Source organism: Tympanuchus pallidicinctus, unplaced genomic scaffold (assembly GCF_026119805.1).
Source record: "Tympanuchus pallidicinctus isolate F22 unplaced genomic scaffold, pur_lepc_1.0 scaffold22, whole genome shotgun sequence".
Taxonomy (NCBI): Eukaryota; Metazoa; Chordata; class Aves; order Galliformes; family Phasianidae; genus Tympanuchus; species Tympanuchus pallidicinctus.
This window is the reverse complement of record NW_026294739.1, coordinates 755,625-777,307: the sequence shown is the minus strand read 5'-3', so window position 1 is coordinate 777,307 and position 21,683 is coordinate 755,625. Positions and strand designations below refer to the sequence as shown.

Below are 21,683 nucleotides of genomic sequence, written 5' to 3'. Positions count from 1 at the left end.
TGGCTCCAATCCGTGGGCATATCTGTGTCCTGCTCTGCTCCTTCCCTGTTAGCAAGGGCCTGGAAGCATCAGGCTGAGCTGGAACGTGAGCCTGGGAGACACTGGGCCATCTGCCGAAGGAGATGAAGTCCTTTGCACTCAGAGGGTCCCTGCGTGCTGCCTTGGTGATGTGCTGTGCTGACTGCACTGAGAGCACAGCTCTGCGCTGAACAGCTGCAGCCTTCTGCCGTGCACCAGGCTGCTCCTTGGCATTGTATGGTGCTCTGAGGGCCAGAAAAGGGGCAACTCAGTATGAATAAGGCAGAGGTAGGAAGCTTGCAGCTTCCAGGAAATTTGTGTAAGAGAAATGCACAGCTTTATGAGGGGAAATGTGGAGTGGGATCAGAGGAGGGCTACAAAGGTGCTCTGAGGGCTGGAGCACCTCTCCTATGAAGAAGGGCTGAGGGAGCTGTGCTTGTTCAGCTTGGAGAAGAGAAGGCTCTGGGAGACCTCATTGCAGCCTTCTCTTGTTTAAAAGGAGCTTATAACCAAGAACTGACTTTTTTTCAGAGGCTGATAGTGACAGGACAAGGGGCGATGGCTTTAAACTAAAAGAGGGGAAACTTAGGTTGGGTGTTAGGAAGACATTTTTTACTCAGAGTGGGAAGGTGCTGCTGGCACTGCTGCACAGAGCTGTGGCTGCCCCATACCTCGAGGAGCTCAAGGCCAGCCTTGGTTAGGACCCTGTGCAGCCTGAGCTGGGGTGAGTAGTGGGAGATGGAACTGGATGATGTCTGAGGTCCTCCAACCTAAGCTGTTCTATGTCACACACAGGCCAGTCATCAGTGTGCTGCCGTGACCTTTCCAAGCTCAGGCAATGAGTGTTGTTCTGAGGCACAGGGCATAGTAGAGCTTCACCCCAGCACACAGCCCTGCAGGAGTTCTGACCTCACAGTACCAGTCCCTGCACAGCAGCATGAAACCAGAAAGCATGGTCCAGAGGTGGTAAGTTACAGAGCTCCAGGCATGAAACTTCCCTTTTGAAGAACATCTCTCCATGCATCAGAAAACCAACCATTGCCTGAAGCGTAACTCACAGTTGAAAAACTCTGCTGGTTGTGGATATGAACCCAGAGCAGTTGGGAAGGCAAACAGCAGTGTGAGAGGGGTGCTGGGAGGTGCCAAGGGCCATGGAAGTGCTGCAGGTGGGGGGATGCAGGGCCAGGCTGTCCTGCCGAGGCTGAGTGCTCATGTCTTACAGTGTAAAGAATGGGAAAGAGCCAGTAGCCAAAATACGTCTTAATTTATTAAATTAAATCCAATCCCTTTGATAAAATACAAGCTCATTATATTCTCAGTTTGTTTACAACCAGGTTGATGTTTTTAGAAATAGGGTGAATTAACAAGACAGACGGGACAGGCAATGCTTTTTTTTTCTTTTTTTTTTAAAATTCCTTTTTCTGATAATAAAATCCAGGATTGAAATGAACCAAAATTGAACAAAACAGTTAAAAACATTACAAAGAGATTAAGCAGATTCATTTCTTCTTAGAAACGCGTGCCATGCAAAACCTTTAGCAGAGTTTGAATGCTTTGAGTGCAACTTCCTGAAAAATGAGCCTCCTGAAAAATGTTTTTGGCAAGCACTGCTGTACATCCTGGGGCCCAAAAACAAGGGCTTGAGGCCAACATCAACCTCCCCCCTCCCCCCCCCCCCCCCCCCCCCCCCCCCCGTCCAATGCTGCCAGGAACACCAGATTCTCACCTAATGCACTGAGAAGATGCTTTCTGCATGAATCCTGTGTAACATCCACACTCTGGTGCTTCCAGCACTCTTCTTATCAGCTACCAGCACCAGTTGCATGTTTGCAGAGTCCTCAGAGCTCATTAAGTCTGCCATTGGCCTCAGCTGGGGGAAGGTGAAGAGAGAATCCCTATAATGAGCCCTGTGGTCACAGATTAATGCGCCTTTTCAGCATTTGGTCGGAGGCATTGCCTTTCATTTTAGCCAACGTATTGGTATCTTTCAAATGTAGAAAGGAAAAGTTTTGCATCCTTTTCTCCAAAATAATTGGTAGAAACAGGAAATGAGGAGCAGACTCATCGTATTGCAATGAGTCTCTGAGATAGCAACTGTAAAACCATGGGGGTCTGGGTGAGCAGAGGCTAAAAAGGATGGTTTCTTAAAACACACCTCCACCATCTCAGCAAAAGCTAAATCCGCACCGACCTAAAAAATGAGCTTCAGAGTAATGCCACTGAAAATGGCCTATCTTAGCAATGAGGGATGTCACACATTCTATGCTAACGTTTTTCTTTAAGAAGAGTTTCTAAGTAACATTCACTTTTGGTTGCTCCTAACATTAACATCACCAATTGGCAGGCAGAAACGTAGGCATTTCAAGGCAAAACTTTCTACCTTGCATATGCAAAGAGTTAACATTTATTAAAAGTAGAAGCACGTCCTTTTCCTTAAAGGGTCACAAACTGCTTTAGGTAAAATCCAGGTGCAATATTTACATCCAACCCACAAGTATTGTACACCCAGAAGCTCGGTGTGCGTTGACTGCTCTGCACACACAGCTGCCCTGCATGCACAGCCCCCCAGCACAGCCAATGCGGAGCTGCCGGCGGCTCCAGCAACCCCATGGGTTCGGAGCAGCCCTCCTTGTGCTGCGGCCTGGTGCTGAGATGTGTGCAGGAGGCAGCTCTACAAGCTGAGAAGTCAGGCAGGCGCTCCCTGCCCCGCGCTGCTCTGCGGTTTGGTTTTAGTTCTCCCTCCCGCTGCACACAGCAGAGCAGAGGGGTGCTGCGTGCCTCGCTGGCTGCGCTGCCCTGTCAGCCTCCCAGCGTGCCGCCGGCTGGCACGGCGAGGAACCCGCTCCCTAAGGAACTGGGTCACGCCTTGCCGGCTCTGAATGGAGCGCTTTGCAGTCAGTGCACTCACAGGAGGAGAGCTGCCCATCCCCAGTCGCTGGAGCCGCTCCTGCTGATCCCAGCGCTCCCGTGAGAAGTGCATAGTGACGCATCCAGTCGGAAGCACCGCTGTGCCGCTGCCTGGTGCGAGGAAGGCCCTGCGTCACACGTTGAGGATCCGCGACGGCGCCTGGAAAACAGCAGAAGGGTTGGGGGAGAACCTGGTCTTCACCTCCGGGATCTGCTGAGATGAGAGGAGAGCAGCATTAGAGCAATGCAAGTCGCAGCTTTCCGCACAGCGCGGGGGCTCTGAGCATCCTGCCCACCTCTGCCCCCTCTCCACAGATCCCCGCTGGCAAACACCGTGCCGTGCCACTGCAGGTGTGCTGGATGCCACTGCAGGTGTGCTGGATGCCACTGCAGGTGTGCTGGATGCCACTGCACTGGTGCTGGGTGGAGGCAGGGAGCTGAGCAGCACGTCTGGACACCAGCCCTCGGGAGAAGTCCACCAGGGTGCCCAAAAACAGAGCTGTACCAAATGCTGGCTGTGCCAGGTACAGACCTGAAAGAGCCCTTGCAGGATACGAGCACCTTGGCTCCGGAAGCATGCAGAGATAATGAAAGTGATCAAAACTCTCATGTTTCTGGAGTCAAAATTTCACCCTATTGGGTGCACCTGTATTAAGAACAAAGGACAGCCGGGTGCTTCGTGTCTGCATTAGAACCCAAAGGATTTGAGACAGGAGCAGTCGTAGCTGCGCACTCAGCCCAGGACTGGGGGCATCTGCCCATAAAGAATGAAAGTCCTGCTGACTGCTGAGGATTCTGACAGCACCATCCAGCCAAAAAGGATGAGGCCATGGGGAAAAAGCTATTGATCTGTTTGTTGTTGTTGAGCTGCTCTGTTTTCCATTCCTCAGGGGATGCATCTGACGTGCTAAGGAGCAGAAGCTGCATCCCAGCCAACCTGTCCTCCACTCAGCAGCAGGGCAGCCAGCGCTCCAAGTCCTGCAGGCAGCTTGTCAGCAAAGCCAACCTGATCAGCAAAGCCACAGGGCTTCAGGCAAGAGGTGAAGTCCAAAAGGCCCAGTGAAAACCAAGGGGAGTCTCACTATCTCACTCCTGTCAGAAATGGTGGTTCCTTGTCACCTACTTAATTTTATATGTCCCTCCTTAGCTGTCTGTGCCCTAGATGCTGTGGGGATCTCCAGCTCCAGCACGTGAGGTCTTTACACAGCCTGTAGCACAGTGCCCTAGGTGTCATGTGTTTCCATCTGAGATTTCACTTTTCTCTCTCCCTTCTTTAAGAAGTGGGAGAGACTGTGGGGTTCCTCTGGGACCCCCTCGTAGGGACCCTGTCAGTAGGCTGCAAGCACAGGAGGGCTGTATGCTTTAGAATCACAGAATCACCGAGGTTGGAAAAGACCTCCATGATCATCTGCTCCCACCATCCACCTACCAACAGTATCTCCCACTAAAACATGTTTTGCAGCCCCCCTCCTGACTTCACCAAAAACAGAGAACTGCCATTTCATGGTGGCTCTGCCCAGGACAGCTGCCAGTCTCCACATCTCCCACCAGTCCTCTGTTTGTGACCAGCAGGCATGGCAGGGCAGCCCTGCTGGCTGCCTTACAGCTGCCTGCTGCACAATGCCACTGCAGCACAGCACAGAGGTGCTCCTCCACAGGCAGTGCCCCTGCAGCCCCCGCTGCCAACCCCCGTCAGCCCAAGCTGCTCAGAGCACAGGGGAAGCATGGGTGAGGTTTGCAAATGCTCTCTTTTGCCTGAGGTAAGTGTCCCACTTTCAGTGGGTATCGCTGCACATACCCAGCCTCTGCGGAGGCTGTACTTTGCCATCTGCTGATTAAACATTTCTTCCTCGCGTTCGCCAAGGCAAAGATTTGCTTTATGCACGTCTTGCTCTCAGGCTGGGTGCAGGCGGGCTGCAGGCTGCCCCCCCCTGGAAGCCAGGGCTGGGCAGAGCAGTGGGGCACAGCTTTATTCTGCACACCTCGCTCCCATAACAGATGAGACATTCCTGTTGTGCATTTTTGGCCTTTACCCACACTGACTTTGGGATTAAAAACGTGTTAGTTACCTTATAGTCTGCCTTGTAACTTGTCTCCTGAACAAAATGGTCATCTGGGATAATGAAGCCTTGCTTTGTCTTTATGGGCTTGGATGGTTTCGCTCCAGTCCAAGGGCGATACTCTTGCCTGAAACAAGATGGTCAAGACAAAAGAACCCATAAAACACAACAGATTCACCGATTGCCTCTGCTCAGAGCGGCTGCAAACCCAGAAGGCGGATTAGACATTGCTCACAGTGCTGAGCTTATTTAAACCAGGAATAAAAGAATGGAGCCTAGAGGCCTGAAGCTCAAAAAGCCGGGAGATGCGCGGGGCTGATGGGCTGCCCTGACTTCTCTGTTACTCCTGGCTCACTGCCTGGCCTACGCTTCATTCCTAAGCACAGTTCCAACCTCACAGTGCTGCCCCTTGGCTGATTCATAGCGGTGCAGTGCAGCCCCAGGGTGCACCTCACCTGGGGACAGATCAGCAAATCAACTAAATTATTGTAGAAGATGAAGTTAGCATCTCTGCAGGAGGTGCTCTGGGCTGAGCAGTGCCCTGGGAGCACAGCCTTTCTGCAAGGAGCATCTGGCAGCACACCTGGGGTGCAGCAGCAGCACCACCACTCCTCATTAAGAAACAGAGAAAACAGCTCAGTTAGCAGAGCAGGGGTAGCTCCATGAGCTGGCCTTTCCTCCTCCACTGCACCCCTCTGCTAACAGCTGGCACACCAGGGAAAGCTCAGCAGCACCTCTGAGCGTTTTTCACCTTTTCCCCCTTCAGACTCAAAGCTGTGTGTGCAGCCCGGGATCCCTGCCAGCAGGGCAATGAGCTGGGATGGGAGCGGGAAAGGAAGAGAGGGGGTGGGAGAGATGGAGCCAGAGGGTACAACACGCATGTGGGAGTGAGGAGGAAGAAAGCTGAAGATGTGGCCGCTTCTGTCTCAGCCATCGCCATAGTGATGTCAGGCAGTGCTGGGAGCTGCTCATGCCTCAGGAAAAGGTGGCTCAGGGAGGTGGTTCTCCCATCTTCCCTTCCTTCCCTTTTTCCTCTATTGTAGGTTTGGGTTCCTCCTCACTTAATGCAGCAGCCCATGCTGGCACAGCTTCTCCCCACTGCACGCTGTCCTCACATCGCTCTGCCTCGCTCCCCTGACTGAGCCCTGCAGTGTGCAGTCAGCCCAGCCCCCAGCCCAGCCCCTGCACTCCCCAGACAGCATGGCAGGCCAGGGTCTGCAGGACTAACCTTCCCAGGCAGCAAGATACGTAAGGGCATAAAGAGAACGCCGAGCCTTGGTTAGAAGAGCTTGACTTCCGTTATTCGGGATAAGTGTGTTTCAATACCTTGCTGGATGAGGGATGAACCTCTGCAGGGGTGCCCACAGTTCTTCACGGTGGAAGCGCACCGCACTGTGCAGCCCTATCCCTCTGCCCATCCTGTGTGCCCCAGCTCCCCTTGCAGAGCACTGACTCATTTTGAGCCTGTAGAGCTCCACGCAAAAAGCTGGGGACGCGGGGAACGCTCTGGACAGCAGGCTGCCACGCTGTCCTTCCATCCTTCAGGCAGATTTGCTCGTTAATAATTAAAAATATCCACTTTTACCTCTCTTTCGGCTCTGGGAAGACTCCCACAAAAGTCCCAAGAACGGTTATCAGGGTGTCTGCCTACTGCTAAATGCCCTGTAAGCCTGGTGGGTCAGCCCAGTGGGTCAGCACGATGGGTGCGACGGGTCAGCCCGATGACCGCACCGCATAAGGGAAACACACAGGGCTGTTTGCGGCTCAGCTTCCTCCCGTTCCGGACAGTGAGCGCAGGACCAGCTGCGGCAGGACTCGCAGAGCGAAGTCTCACCGACGCAGCCCGAACGGCACAGGGCTTCACCGCCGTACCCGCGCGCCCCACCAGAGCTTTCCCGTCCCGCAGATCCGGCCTCCGCCACGACGTGGGGACCCGGCCGAGCCCGGCCGCCACCGCAGCCAACCAACACCAACGACCTACGGACGGTGTGGAGCGGTTTCTCCCCGCGCCCGTCCGAGAGCACGGCGCGGCCCCGGCCCGACCGCGGCGGAGAGGCCGCCCCGGACTCCGAGGGCTCCGCCGCGGCCGCTTCCCCGGCGCGGTGCCCGCCCGCAGTGCTCGCGCTCCGCCCCGCCGCCCCCGCGGCGCCGGTACCTGTAGGACGTGGTGGGGCCGCCGTCCGCCCGCGGGCGCCGTTCCGGGCGGCCGATGCCGGGCAGGGCGCGGACGGCGCGGGTCGGGGCGGGCGGAGGCGCCGTCGCTCGGTGGCCGCCGCTGCCGGCGCTGACCCAGGGGCGGGCTGCGCGGCGCGGGAGGGGCCAGGCGCGGAAGTCCCGGCGGTACTGCGTCTCGGCCGCGAAGGGCTCCGGCGGGGAGCCGCGCGCGGGGCCGGGCCGCGGGCGGGGGGCGGCGGCGGGCGGGCGCGGCGGCGGCGGCGGCGGCGGCTGCGGGGCGGGCGCGTCCTCGTGCTCCTCGATGTCCGAGTAGTTGCGGATGGTGAGCGGCACGGCCAGGTCCGACCTGTCCAGCTGGCTCCAGAAGCGCGCCAGGCAGCACACGCGGCTGATGCACGGCCAGGCCATGGCCGCCCGCGGCCGCCCCTCCTCCCGCCGCCCCCTCCCCGCTCCGCCGCCCCCGCGCCGGGATCGCGGCCGCACACGTGACCCCGGGGGGTGCCGGTCCGGGAGGGGGGGTTTGAGCGGAGCCCGGGGCCGCGGCGGGACGGCCGGGAGGGGAGGGCGGTGCGGCGGGACGCTCCGCTGCCCAGCTCCCCTTCCCGCCCCGCGCGGAGCTGCCCGGGCACCGCGCCGCCCCGCAGCCTGCCTGCGCTGCGCGGAAGGCGAACAATTGCGGCTTTTCACGCTGAGCCGTGACTCGATGCTGTTGTTTTTCCCCCCGCACAAACGCTGCCCGCTGTCTCTGCCGAGCAGCTGCGCGATTACCGCGTTGCGCTTCTCATCGCAACAACGAGCTCTTTGAAGATAAGGGAAGAAACCCTTCCCCGCACGGTGGGCCGCTCCCCTCCCGCCCGCCCGCTGCTTACTGCCCCGTTCCCGTGCCCCGCCATCCCTTGCCGGGCTGCCCCACCGCGCTCTCCAGCACCCACCTTCCCCTCGCAGTCTGTCAGCTGCAGAGCAGAGAAGGCTGCCAGGCTCTGGCGGACAACGCCGCGAAAAGGCTCAGGTGCAAAATGACACCGAACTCGCTGCTCGGCAGTAGGAGCGCTTTTGAAGCGTCCCGCAAGCTCTACGTGCTCCTGCACCACAAGCGCTGCAAACTCAGACGCTGAACGGCCTCTAAAAGGGGAACGGCGGCATCGCCCTCCCGCACCGCCCGCCCGCTGCCATCTGCTGCTGCCGGCGCTGAGCGTCGAGCTGTGCCGGCTCACAGCCCTGCAAAGCAGCGTGCTCAGTGCTCAGTGTCACAGGGAGGTAGACAGGATGGAGAAGCGAAGGATCAGAGCTCACCCACTGCTGTTTAGCAGTGTTTATCCATGCAAGAGCGTTCTAACGTACAAAAAGATGCAGTGGTTTTCAGTTGGAGATGCTGCAGTAGGTCAGCACACCTGGAAGGATGGTGCAGCCTGGGGAAAGCTCAGCCGCCACCTGCTCTTATCCAAGCAGGCTTTTGCCCCTCGCTAACATACCCAAAATCCATTTTTGCTTTCATTTGTATTTGGGGAACATTGCCCACAAACCATTCTCCCCAGGCAGTTGCTTCTGCTTATAGCAGTACTGATCTTGTGCTCATCCATTTTTGCTGAAGCTTAGCAGCAGATTCTGAATCAAATGTTACTCCTCCAAAGTTTTTACAGGAAATGAGCAAGACTTAAAACAGAGAAAAAGCAGTGCAGCGAAAGCTCATGGTGAAATACCTAAAACCATACTGTAAGTCATTTTTCCCCTGTACGCAATTATGAATGAGACAAAAGATTCTTTGTCAGTAAAGTCTAATAATATACAGCAGCATCTTGGATGCAGACAAATTAAGACGAGCTGAATGAGTTGAGGAATAAACCAGCACAGAGGCCTACCTGTACGAACCATTCAGCATGGCTTCAACGACTTCAGGTTCAGCCCAGAGGAGACCGTGGCTTTTCTCCCCCAGCAGGCAATATTTCAGCAATAAAGGCCATGGAAGTTCAGCACTTAGCCTAACTCCGAGTCCTGCCACGCCGAGTTGAACCCACACAGCCAGCAATGGGCATCAGGGGATGATCTGTTAGGAAGATCCCTGAGATATACAAACATTTATCTTCCCAAGTATTCACCAACTGCACAAACATCAAAAGTCTTTTTGGCAGAACTTTCAGCCACTTTATTGGACAGTTTTTTCATTGCTCCTTAAAAAAAAAGACAGACAGACTGCTGGCTCAGAGAAATTGGCTAAAAAACTTTATTGTTCCACCTTTGTCAGAGTTTCTTTTCTAATGATAGGCATTTCTATAACTGAAGTTAATGTCAGGCCTCTAAGAAGCTGAGGTTTCTAATGTGGAGTAGCAAAAAAACCCTCCGGCAGCTGCACAGTGGGATTAGGGTCAGTTAGATCTTCCACCTCCTTTTCCTGCATTCCTTGTCCTCATTTCATGCCACGCTTTCACCAGCGGCTCTCTGTTCTTCCATATGAGCTCATGGCCGTAAGTCACATACCACCTGGGAGAGAAAATGCCAGTCAGAACTAATTGCAACTTCTCTGCAGCCGAGGAACAGACCTGCTGCTAAAGGCAAACAACTGCTTGCAAGAGCAGACAAGATAAACCAAGGCAGAAGTAGCATTTTTGGAAGGTGGCAATGTTAGCTAAGCTGCTTGTCCTTTCGACTCCAAGAAAACTTCCTAAGGTTCTTGTGTATCACCATCTCCAGCATGAATGGCTTTCATGCCTTTAATTTCAAGCCTTAGTGACACAAAAGAGATACAAAAAACTACTTTCAGGTAAGACATGTAAAGTTACTTGTGTTAATCCTAAGTAAGCACTGAGTAGAAGGTATTCTACTTAGGTATATATTGTACCTAAGCACAACACGAACTCCCCCATTAAAGCTGCTCACACTCCATTCCATAGCTTTTTCTGCAATGAAATACAGAATCGATCTGCTGGAGTGCTCTGGATTGATTTACACTCACGCTGATACTGATGTGGTTTTGTACAAGTGATTACACAAGGGAGGTTATGGAGGATAGCATGGGGGAAAGGTGGAGCCACATAACGAAATAATCACTGAATAGGATGTATACATGAGGGGGAAGGAAAGGTGCTTGTAAAACTTGAGTGCAGCTCTGAAAAAAGCACTGAATTGTTGGTGTATTTGTGACTGCATTTTCAGCTGTCATAAATACATTACCTGCAAATTTTCAAATGCAACGTACAGAGCTGCAACAGATATTCATCTCAAAGAAAAATGTGATCATTTCTCTTTACCAGACTCTTCTAAGACCTGCCCTTACCAGAGAGGAATATGAAAAGTAGTGTTTTGCTCCATCAAATAGCATTACTGTGCTTTGTATCTGTTGTAGTTTCCACGGGGAGGAGGCATTACTTTTGGAGTGACCTACTTAAATGCAGCCCAAGGCAGATGCTCTTCACTCAGTGCCACCCAGGCAAGCCAAAAGGCTGGACAGCCACAAGAAGTGAATCTGTATTACTATGAGAAACTGAGAAGGGAGGGAAAGCTGGCTATGCAGAGTGAAACCTCCTGCCAAGCAGCAGCAAAGGCAAACCTGCTTGGAGACCAAACTAAGCACCCTCCAACCAGACTGTAGCTTTCAGGCACGTGAGAACAAACATTTAGTAACTGCTGTGCTCTGTGACCTCAGGGAAAGTGGAAGGAACAGTGTTCTACACACTACCACAGGAGCCCAGGTTCCCTGGAAACCTAGGGAATGCTGCAGAATAAACCCACTGGACACATTTCTACAACAAGCTGTCAACTCATTCTTTATCTGGTCTAGTCAGACATCAGGTAGGCTTTTAGCCTGTGTTTAAAAACACTCCTAGCAATGTGTGTGCAAGTTAGGACAACAGTGAGTGCAAAACTCATTAGCTCACATGGTTCCAACACGAACAATGCAGAGCTGTTTGCTACAAACTCATTTCTAGTAGTTCTTCACAATTAGGCTACAATACAAAAGCAGCAACAGTGAAACACAGCATTAGGGGCTGCTTGAAGAATATGGCCTCAGTTCATACTCATTCAACTCTAAACTGGTAATCGGAAATAAACATTTCAGACACAAGAATTTTCTCAACTGTTCAACTCCAGAAGCATTTTAATTTGTTATACCATGTTTTGTGAGAATCTGTTCTGCCCTGTGACTCTTCAGTGTGCTGGAGAGCAGGACAGAGAAAGCCAGCCCAGCTTACAGCGACAGGACAGTCAGACATCCAACCAAGGACAGCCCAGCTCAACTTCCTTCAGCTCTAAGATCTGGTAACAGTACTTTTCCACACAATTTTAAGACATTCTAAGAATAACACTGACTCCTCTTCAGTGCTATTCATATGAAAACAAATAAATAAGAACAATCCCCAAACTTCAGAGGTAAGGTATGTGTGTGTGGGGGGGTGAAAATCTGCCTAGGAGGGATTTAAATGTGACACTTACATTCCGAACAGAGCTCCCCCGAGATGTGCTGCATGGTCAAAAAATCTCCAGCCCAGAGCAAGCCCTGCAGTGTCAAATGCAATGATGGCTTTTAAAGCCTGCAAAAGAAGAGAACATGGAACAGACAGGATCAGACACAGTATGTAATGGCCACTGTAAATATTCTAGCAGAGACTAAAGATCTGGATTAAAAAGCACCCCATAACCTTCATATCAAAGCAATTGCTGTAAAAATGTGTTTTGTGAATGGATGTAAGCTGCTGGCTGTACTGTGCTTTTCAGATACAGTCATGAGGAGGTGAGGAGTAATGCTGAGGAGGAACATGGGCTTCCCAGATAATGGCTCATTACAGGAGACCAGCAGGAAGAAAATGAACGTTAGGACAATGTGTTCTTTAATTAGAATCTCTCTCCTTGATGACATGTGACAAGTTAGAATAGCAGCTGTGTTGCTGTATCAGCTTTGTTATTTTAAAAGCCTGTTACAATATACATGAGTTAGGCTACAGGAGCACTTAACATTTAGAAATTGAAGGGTAGGAGTTCTTAGTAAAGGCTGAAAATGCCCTGTGGGTTGCACCATTCCAGCTGGTGCTGTTCTTGTGTTACTGCTGTAATGTGAACTTCCTCATGGCAGTGCTGGCTGTGCCTCTGCCAGCATTTCTACCCTGGTGATCTTTTTCAGGAAAGATGCAATTAAAGGCTAACATGCAAAAAAACAAAACCAAAACAGCCCACATCCACACAAACAGAAGCGCAAGAAATACACACAGGCTACATTTATCACACAAACACAGTTGACAGAGTTCAGCAAAATATTACAATCACAAATCTTGAAATGACAAAGCTTAACTGCTCTAAGTAACATAAGAAAACAATTGTAAGTAGTAGACTAAAGAGGATTAACTTATTCTCCCTGTTCACTGCAGGGCAGTTGGACTAGATGGTCTTTAAAGGTCCCTTCCAACTCAAATTATTCCACCATTCTGTGATTCAAGCAAGTCAAACAGACATAAAAACCTTTTCCTAAATGGTGCAGTGGCTGTGTCTAAAAGCAGTTAAAGAAGATCCATCACTGAAGGAAAGCCCCAGCAGTTAATTTCTAATCCCAAAGGTGTTCTTTTAAGTACCAATGGGAAGTGTCCAAACGAGGAGGCAGGCGTTCCTAGACTAGGAGTGTTATTGCCCTTGAAGTGAAACTCTGCCTTCCCAGTCTTGAAGAATTTTTCTCCAAAAACAGAGTCTAGATATTAGGTTAAGTTCACCTTGTTAACAAGGGTAACTCTGTTAACAAATGCTGCCACACAAAGTACCACCCACCAGAAAGACATCAGAACAGTGTGCACACATTCCCCCAACAGATTCACCTGAGTCCTTCCTAGCTTCCCTCACCTCTGAGTATCTGACTTCAAACAAATCCATGCAGGATGAAGCCTAGGATAACTGAGCTGACTGCACACGTGTGCATGAGACTGCTAGGCTGCATTCAGTCTGCACCAGCCCCCAGGACTTCCATGAGTTTGTAGCCTTTTTCAAAGCCAATTTAACACCTTAGAGACGTGAATGAAGATGATCTGAGGTGAAGGGCAGTTAGAGGAAAAACATTTTTCTTTGAGGTTCAAAGGTACTTACGTTTCCTGCTGTAAACGTGAACATGGGAAGAAATATGATGGCTAATTTTGCTTCTGGCATCTTCGTACAGACAGCTGCAAGGACAGTCATGATGGCTCCTGACTGAAAACACATTAAAACACACGGGAGTAAGCTGAGATGTGACATGTGGGAAAGAAAGAATTCTGCACCTGAATCTTTTTCCTTTTGGTTTTAGTTTTTCTAAATGCTACACCACATAGTACCACAGAAAATCTGAGAACCAGAAGACAACCAACATTACTGTGCTTTCAGCAGGAAACTCTAGCAATCTGTATGCACACATTAATCACAGACATCTTAGATAATGGAAAACAAAGCAGGGAAAGTAACAGAGGGACAGGAACAAGAAATCTTTTGTCAATGAAACAAGTCTCTGGTCTGTACTAAACAGACTGCAGGCTTTTGTATCCATGGAAATGTTCAAAGCAAAAGATGTGAATACCACAAACTGACGCAGTGTTGCAATTTCAGTAAGCTCAGATTAATAAATCTAATAGAAATTGTTGCAGACACAATTTATTCATAAGATAAAGGGAAAACACACAGCACTAACAAAAATTCTAATTTAGAAACTGCTCATTAAAATGTTCCTTCCCATTGAAAGCAAGAACCCAACTTCTATGTCTTTCAAAATTTAGGAAAATAAGTGGAGAAGTGTGTAAAACTCACAAAGGCCGTGTTGACTTCAACATCACAGTTTGTTAGGTGTTTTAAAACACTGCACTACTGAAAATACTTGCACAGAACAGACAACCACATCACCTCCTCAGCCCATCTCATACCTTCCAAACAGTGGGACTTCTGCCCAGAGGGCTGCTCTTTCTGCACTGTGCTCCCTAGGGGTTGCACTAGCAGCACGTGCCATCTGAATGCATGATCTCTTTCACAAGTGTTGTTTTTCAATTAGAGAAGATCACGACACACAACTGTGTAATAACACAAGTTACAGAACTGAACTGCTCAGTGCCAAGACCTGCTGACAGGTGCTCATTTACAATCCACTATGATTGCTGTTAGCTCTGGGCTGTCACTGCAAGAGAGCTTAAATAACTGAAGAATATCCAAGCTCCCACCTGGTTACCTGGGCTTTTGTAACCCTTCCCAGTTAGTTTTCATGATCCAGAATATTTTCTTTTAAGCAGATTAAAGAATATAACAGGCCACACAGCTTCACATACGTAAGGTCTCCTACATTCTGAGATACTCACAGCTCCAAGGGATGGTTCAAACTTCCCTGTAGCCATTTTAGCAACATAACTGACAAAAGTGGAGATAACCCCTAGAAAGGAAAAGGGCCCATTAGAAACAACATCACCAGCGCTGACAAGGATCAGAAAGCTCAACAACATTCTTTAAATTTTGCTTAAGAAAGTAGTGTAGGGCTTTTGTTTTGTTTTTGAACTTGAATAAACAGTCTACTTTTCCCAGGTAAACCCCACGAGTCCACACCACAAGTATTTTGTTTTGGTAACCGTGATTGAGAAAAGAGAAACTTGTGTTCTCAGAGTAGAACAGTGGAAGCCCAATTCCTTACAGCCATCAGCCCTTTGTGTGACAGCAAGTAAGCAGTGTCACCCAGCAGAGCAACGCCTCCCACTGCACAGCTGCCATCTGTCACTGCACACTTATTAACTATGCACACTTCACGTGCACAAATATGTTTTCAAAATGTTGCAAATGTATGCATTTCACCTTACCAGCAGAAAGATACACTGCAATGAACTGCTCACATCCCAGAAGAGAGACAACACTGCTGGAAAAGCTCCATAAAACATACATGTTTGCTGCCATGTGGAAAAGAGAGAAGTGACTGAACGTAGAGAGCAGCATGGGAGAACACAGGGCTTCTGCAAAAATAAATGAAAAACAAAGTCAGTGTTCCAATTTGTTTCAGCATGCATGTCACACAGACTAAGAGTTTATCAAACGACACTACAGGTTAATTGTACTTTGAATCCTCAAACATAAACTATGTAATAAATCCACAAATGTAACAAGTTTCAAGTTCCAAAACCTTCTGAAAGGCAGAACATATGCCTGAGATACGCAAGCTGTACCAACAGCTACTTTAGGTACCTATTAGGGAATGTTTCACTTTAAAAAATGAATCTTAAAACACTTTTTGTGTGCTTTGGAAAGACTTTCACATACACACATAATAGTGAAAGATTATGAGTATCTCCAGATGAACTTCGATACGGAATTATTTTGCTAGGGAAATTGATTCATTAGGAGCACCAGCTCTCCTCACTGCAACAATAGCCTTGAAAACATAAAAAGGCTGAACAGCAGGTTTAAAGATCAACACCGTTTCAAATGGAGTGTTTGGAGTGACTGATCTGGATTAAAGCTGTCTTTGATGCTGGAGACTATGCAGGGAAATCACTGAGTTTCCACCTCAGTGAAAATTAAGAGGACAGCAGAAACTGCTTTCCCAATGCATATCTCTTTCATCCTTTCAATGCTTTTCTCTACAGTGGAAAAGAAAGCTCATCGTTGTGTTATTTAATACTAGTAGCTTCTTTTCCTGAGCTCAAAACACTTCACACAAAGTGGAAGCTGAGGGTATTCGTTTAGTTTTATGTGGCTGGCTGTTTTTGTGATCCAAAGCCCAGCTTTGAAATGAGGAGACTGTACATAACATACAGACTAAGGTCTGTGTGAACACTGGGATATCAGCATTCTGTGCAGGGAAGCAGTAGGGCTTGGTGTCACTAACTTCAGCGTCTCTTCACCTTTAGAAAAGCAAGAACTTCAGCCCACTGAATGCAGGAGAAGGCCAGATGTCAGACAACTATACTGACCCTACAATACTTAGAAAAGCACCAATGCTGGGGCTTATTTTTGACTAAAATACAAAATCAGATCAATCTAGACAACACAATGCTTGGGCACGACTGGGCTTACTTGCAGCTTCATCACCAGCAAGCACAGCATCATCCCAAGCTTTACAGGGTGTTCAAAGGCCCTGATACACACCAATACAGAAAAGTCAGTCAAATTAGTGTTTACTTACTGGAAGATGGATCTGAGGTGAAATATGTAAACATAATCCGTCGCATACCAGGCAGCCTCCATAGACAGAATATGAAGACATTTGCAGCTATAATACCTAGTAAGAAGACAAGAAGTACAGAAACAGACTATGAATTTAACATGCTGTAATACTGTAATCAAAAGTATGCCTGTAGTAACCATTTCTCCCCTCACTATTTCTTACTTTATAGAGTTTAGAAAAAGCAGTGAGAAATACAGAAAGTTCTACTTACAAACCTTATAAACAGAACACACAACTTCAGCTGCTTATTTTAACATACAGTTTAACAAATGCAGTAAATCTGTACTAAAGACACTCAGCACACCTCTATTGCACTGTAGAACCAGTGAATGAAGAACCAGCTGTTTCTTGCCTCTCCATCTGCTTCTTCCCAAATACCACCAGCAGGCTGACAGAGGCATTCAACCATGCATGGAGAGAAGGCTACAGGAACCATACTGATAATGCATGGCAACTGCTGAGTCCTGTCCTGAACCACTGATGGAGAACCTGGGGAAAGGACCCTGTCAGCCCTGTCAGCACAGCTGAAAGCAATGCAGCTGTGGGACAGGAAGGGGTGCAGCCTGGCTGCATCTCTCCCAGACCTCATTGAAGGGCTGACTGCCACTGGAGGAAGACCCCTGATTGTGTGTTCCTCTTATAGAGACCTTCCTGTGAGCCTAGATGTTCAAAGACAGGTGAGCACCTTTCATTTGCCTTTGAAACACCATTCCATCTGCACTAGCTCCTTTGCTGTTATACTCATTTCACTCAATCTTTCCAATTGTAACAAACACGCAGTACACATTCTTCCCATTTCATAGGAGAGCAAGGTTTTCAGGGAATTGTAATGACACTGGTTAGGCATCAAGTATAAGAAGTTGGCTTGGTATTGCTAAGGTACAGTCCTCTTTGTGAGATAGCAAATGCACAGCTTTTTACTTCACAGATGTTTACTGTGATCTTATTTAAGAACATGAATGCTTAAAAACAGTAATGAAGCAAATTGATTGTTTCTTGTTTGGAGTGCCTTCTTTATTACTATTGAAGCACACTGGCTTTACTGTTCTGAAATTGTTGACAGCTCTGTAACACCCTGATGCGACACACAAGGAAAGTGTTTCCTCTAGTAAGAAAGCCTACCTTGCTACAGCAAATACCCAAATGGCTGACCAGCTAGAACTTAGCATGTTAGATTATCTAAGTGATGAGAGATGATCTAGAATGCAGAATGAGTCTTTGCTCCCCAGACACAATATCATACTTCCATCTGAGTCATCACCTGGCATGCTTATTGAAGAATAATTAAAAGCATTCTATAATGTAGGTAAGTAAATGACACAGCATAGTGTTACATAAAAGTTATTTCTAGCAGCCTTTTAACACAAACTGTAAAATATCTAACACTGGGTATTGTTCAGCTATTTTATTTACATCAATTTCTCCCCAGACATTACCTCTGCTTTGGGGATTTTGGGTAATGTTAACCTAACCAGTCAAAACCACGTCCCAACCAAAGGGAGGAACACCGCATAGCAAAAAATTATCACAGAATTATCACATCCATCCTTGTGGTGGCAAACAGTCATGTTACTTAACAGGCTAGGTAACTGAAGCTAGTCAGCTTCAGCTGGATGAGAAAGCCCCACAGTTTAGGGCATCTCATGGCTACCTAATATTCAAGATAACTCTTACAGAATTGCACAAAGAAAGAGAAAAGCACAGAATTAGCTCATACTCCCTCTAAAAGTATCTGCTGTTTCTCACAGCTCCGCAGAGAAACGTTACGGGGGAGGATTCTAGCTAACTTTCATAATTTACTTACAGAGATGCAATATTTTTATGCACACAAAATACTTTGTGAGAAGGAAGTGTAGCAGAAATAGTGCATGTGCAAGTATTTCTCACAAAGTATTTTGTGCCTAACAACACAAATGCAGTAAGAAAGCCATCTGTTTCAACATACTGTACCTGTTTGCCATATTTCTCTTCCTGTCAATGTCTAATACTTGTAAGCTAACACAAACCTGTCACAGTCCGCTGACCCTCAGTCAGGTTATTCCACCAGCTGTTAACCTGAAACAGAATTGGTATTTATCAGTGCTGCTGCAGAGCATTTGCAATTTCAAAGACAGTCACAGAAGTTTATGAATGGAAGGTATATGTTTGAAAGTTGTCTAGTAAATCAGGTGCAGGTTTCTGTACTTCTTACTGGTTCGGCTATTTAAGTCGGCATTTCCTTACTGAAGTGTGGTTATCTACCCTCCTTCCTGACAGATCTGTGGTTATCTACCCTCCTTCCTGACAAATCTACAGGCAGATCAAGAATTTCTTCAAAAAAGAGAACAGGGTAATATCGCTTTGTACAACTCCACAGGTTACCTCTGCTTGTACTGAAGAAGGATCTAGTCAATAATGCTTACTTTAGCAGATGAGCCAAAGTTAGCATATATCCAGCCCTAAGCCTCACTCTAACGCTAACAACACACCACCCACCTTTCAGAGATTCCACTTTTGTGCCAGGGTCACCTTCGCAGAGGTGGCCCACAAGATGTGGACACCATTCCCTCTTGTGTCCAGTTCACCCAGCCCTCCTTCAAGTTTAAAACCCCTGAAAAAGTTTATTTTGAGCTCACTCAGCCCACACATAAATTCCATCCCCTTTTCCCTTTGTGAGCTTTCAGAATGGCTTTGGACAAATATTTAATTGACTGCTCAATGATTTTCCAGACGTATTAATGAGCACATAGTCAGATAAATCAGTTACAGGCTGGGAAGCAGGTGCAATACTACTATTAAGCTATTTTCTATCTGATACCAGAGTTACAGCACTGTGGTTTTGGCTTAATGCTCTGGCCCAGGACACAGATGATACCGGTGCATCCAACCAACTCCTCTGGTATGAAGACACTACAGTAACATCACTTTGTTATAATACTAGAAGTAGAATGCACTCAGAATCTAATGGGAGAACAAAATATTTTGAAAGTGAAACTCACCTACTGAGGAGAGAGGTTGGGAATTTAAACCTATGAATAGGGTAGTTTTGTTTTACTTCTAGAAAGCTAACCAGCAGGTCTTCCTCCCCAGGTTTTGAAGGAAAACAAAAGTATAAAGCTGAAATGATTTAAGACAAAGGTGTATGCGCTGAGCAGTTTGTGCCCATTGGGTGCTTTTCCCTGTGCACCACAATGTGCACCGTGGCAAAAGTGGCACTGCCAAACGCATTCCAGGATCCTGTGCTGCTCCAGTGCACACAGCCCTGCCTCCCAGGGAAAGAAGACTGAGCAGGCGTGGGCTGCCACCAGCCACAGCAGGGACCTCAGCACATACTGGTGTTATTTTAGATTTAAATGCACCTAACTGAAAATAAAAGGGGCTGGTAGCTTTTGGGATGCCAACTAACTGCACGAATATTGCACTACTTATGCTGCTGTTTACAGCCCAATTCTAAAGTGATGCATGAGGAAGAGTAAGCTTTCCTTATGAATGCCGCCTGAATCCTCATATTTGTAGAGTAAAATTAAAAATACCAATGCAATTCAGAAGCCAGAAGATTAAACGACTCACGCTCGAGATTCAGAACGTGAGCCAGCTCTCACATCTTTGGGAGCCGACGTCTGGAATGCTTAGGAATAGCAGTTGTTACAGTTTTTCCAGCGCCGGAGAAGCAGAACGTACTTATGTTAGATATTTACAAGCCACTACCGTGGCGCTCTTCTCCCTTCGCCGGCCCCACCCCGCGGCCCCGCACCTGTTTCCTGAAGCTCCCCCTCTTCTGCGGCCGAATCCTATCCAGCCAGTCGGCCCGCGCCTCCTCGAAGTAGCTCTGGACCCGGGACTTGAGCGCCTCGTACTGCCAGATGGCCGCCGTGCCGAAGGCCGTGCCTGTGAACTGTGCCAGCGGTCAGCAAGCGAGGCCCCGCGCCCGGGCCCTCCCCCGGCCGCCACTCACCCCCACCGCGAAGAGCAGCGGCTTCACCAGGCGGCGCGGCGAGGGGCGGCCCCCGCGGGCGGGCGGCGGCGGGCACAGGCTGCGGCGGGGCGGCGGCGGGGCGGGCCGCGCCTCGGCGCCGCCGGCGGGGGTCTGGGGCTCCTCGCTCCGCGGCCGCGCCCGCCGGAAGCCCCGCCGCTGCTCCAGCAGCACCGTCAGCCTGCGGGGGAAGAGCGGACAGTCACCTCACCGCAACGCGCCGCCGCCGCATCCACCGCCCGCCCCACCCGGCAGTACCTATGCGCCCGCGGGTCCCAGGCGCGGGCCCAGCACCGCCACGCCATGTTGGGCGCCTCCCCGCGCCGAGCGCTTCCGGGGCGGCCGCCGCTATCTTGGGGGCGTGGTGCCGGTCGTGCCCGCAGCCACATTGGGAAGGTCGGCCCCGGCCGCCATGTTGGGTGCGGCGGCCCCTCCCGGCGTGCCCGGGCGGTGCGAGCTGTGCACGTGATGTCAGCGCTCCGTTTTTCTAACAAAACCAAATTTTTTTTTTTTTAATTTAAAGTTTGTTTTAGCTTTGGAATTCAGAGTATTTTATTACTTTTTTCCCCAGAGACCTTATCAGGAGCGTGGTCAGGGAACTGGAGCTCCTCCCCTACGAAGACAAGCTGAGGGAGCTGGGCTTGTTCAGCCTGGAGAAAAGAAGGCTGCGGGGTGACCTCACTGCAGCATTTCAGTACCTAAAAGGAGCCTACAGACAGGAGGGGAATCAACTCTGAAAAGGCAGGACGAGGGGAAATGGTTCTAAGTTGAGGGAGGGAAGACTGAGGTTGGATGTCGGGGGGAAGTTCTTTACTGTGAGAGTGGTGAGGTGCTGGAACAGCTGCCCAGAGAGGCTGTGGATGCCCCGTCCATCCCTGGAGGTGTTCAAGGCCAGGTTGGATGGGGCCCTGGGCAGCCTGGCCTGGTATGAAATGGGGAGGTTGGTGGCCCTGCCTGTGGCAGGGGGTTGGAGGTTCATGGTCCTTGAGGTCCCTTCCAACCCTGGCCATTCTGTGATTCTGTGATCCTTGGGGTCCCTTCCAGCCCAAGCCATCCTATGAATTGAATTGAAGTGTCGCCGAGTTTTGGCCCTCATGTGCCTTTTACTGTTGAGGAATGCTTGCATCCAGCATGTGGAGCTTGTGGATGTTATGTTACTTCTAGTAGGCACATTAGGACTGGGCTGTCATTTTAAGAGTGGAGGAAGGATTCCTGCAGTGGTATCCCTAGTCCTTCTGAAGGTGGTAGGATTTAGGTGCTGGCTCAAGGATGGTTGCTCATTTGTTTTTTTGTGGAATCTAGCTTCTAAGCTTCCTCACTTTGAAGCATGCAGTGTTTTACATTGCAGTATTTTGATGAGTACTTTGTGTTAACAGCTATGTGCTACCCACCATTGGAGGTTTATAGTTTCATCTGCCTACTGTCAGGAGTG

The 21,683-nt window shown here is 49.4% G+C and overlaps 3 protein-coding genes across 8 annotated transcripts in view; all 3 read right to left on the bottom strand.

Annotated features, from left to right (window-relative positions):
* Positions 1-7,622, bottom strand: part of PLEKHB2 (pleckstrin homology domain containing B2) — a 418,604-nt gene extending 410,982 nt beyond the window's left edge. The window contains exon 1 of one of the 3 annotated variants that reach the window (XM_052685587.1): positions 7,612-7,622. The gene's annotated coding sequence lies outside the window, so the exon portion shown is untranslated. The other 2 variants (XM_052685588.1, XM_052685586.1) reach the window with 2 other exon arrangements.
* On the bottom strand, positions 1,264-8,466 carry MAP6D1 (MAP6 domain containing 1). Of its 4 annotated transcripts, XR_008207433.1 has the most exons (4): positions 7,141-7,580; positions 4,995-5,112; positions 2,927-3,139; positions 1,264-1,888 (listed from the first exon to the last, which is right to left on the bottom strand). XR_008207433.1 is itself a non-coding variant. In XM_052685590.1 (3 exons), the coding sequence occupies exons 1-3, from the start codon at positions 7,566-7,568 to the stop codon at positions 3,059-3,061; spliced, it is 627 nt and encodes a 208-aa protein (XP_052541550.1). In that variant the 5' UTR covers positions 7,569-7,580; the 3' UTR covers positions 1,264-3,058. The 4 variants fall into 4 exon arrangements, 1 of the variants encoding a protein (XP_052541550.1); XR_008207434.1 differs by lacking the exon at positions 7,141-7,580 and adding an exon at positions 8,093-8,466 and having other exon boundaries at positions 1,264-3,136; XR_008207435.1 differs by lacking the exon at positions 7,141-7,580 and adding an exon at positions 8,093-8,328 and having other exon boundaries at positions 1,264-3,085.
* Positions 8,467-9,358: 892 nt separating this feature from the next.
* On the bottom strand, positions 9,359-20,605 carry PARL (presenilin associated rhomboid like). Its single transcript, XM_052685581.1, has 10 exons — positions 20,510-20,605; positions 20,234-20,432; positions 20,033-20,173; positions 18,306-18,354; positions 16,258-16,353; positions 14,939-15,088; positions 14,450-14,520; positions 13,221-13,322; positions 11,589-11,686; positions 9,359-9,638 (listed from the first exon to the last, which is right to left on the bottom strand). Exons 1-10 carry the CDS (start codon positions 20,554-20,556, stop codon positions 9,524-9,526), a joined length of 1,068 nt encoding a protein of 355 aa, XP_052541541.1. The 5' UTR covers positions 20,557-20,605; the 3' UTR covers positions 9,359-9,523.
* Positions 20,606-21,683: the final 1,078 nt, after the last annotated feature.

Bases quoted from the DNA above. Each gene is read 5' to 3' on its own strand.
- MAP6D1 (XM_052685590.1), bottom strand. From the start codon at position 7,568: ATGGCCTGGCCGTGCATCAGCCGCGTGTGCTGCCTGGCGCGCTTCTGG. The intron at 5,113-7,140 runs GTACCGGCGCCG...ATCTTGTTTCAG, and splicing joins GGCCCCACCACGTCCTACAG to GCAAGAGTATCGCCCTTGGA. The intron at 3,140-4,994 runs GTAACTAACACG...CTCTCATCTCAG, and splicing joins GTTACAAGGCAGACTATAAG to CAGATCCCGGAGGTGAAGAC.
- PARL (XM_052685581.1), bottom strand. From the start codon at position 20,556: ATGGCGTGGCGGTGCTGGGCCCGCGCCTGGGACCCGCGGGCGCATAG. The intron at 20,433-20,509 runs GTACTGCCGGGT...CTTCCCCCGCAG, and splicing joins TGGGACCCGCGGGCGCATAG to GCTGACGGTGCTGCTGGAGC. The intron at 15,089-16,257 runs GTAAGTAAACAC...TTATTTTTGCAG, and splicing joins CACCTCAGATCCATCTTCCA to AAGCCCTGTGTTCTCCCATG.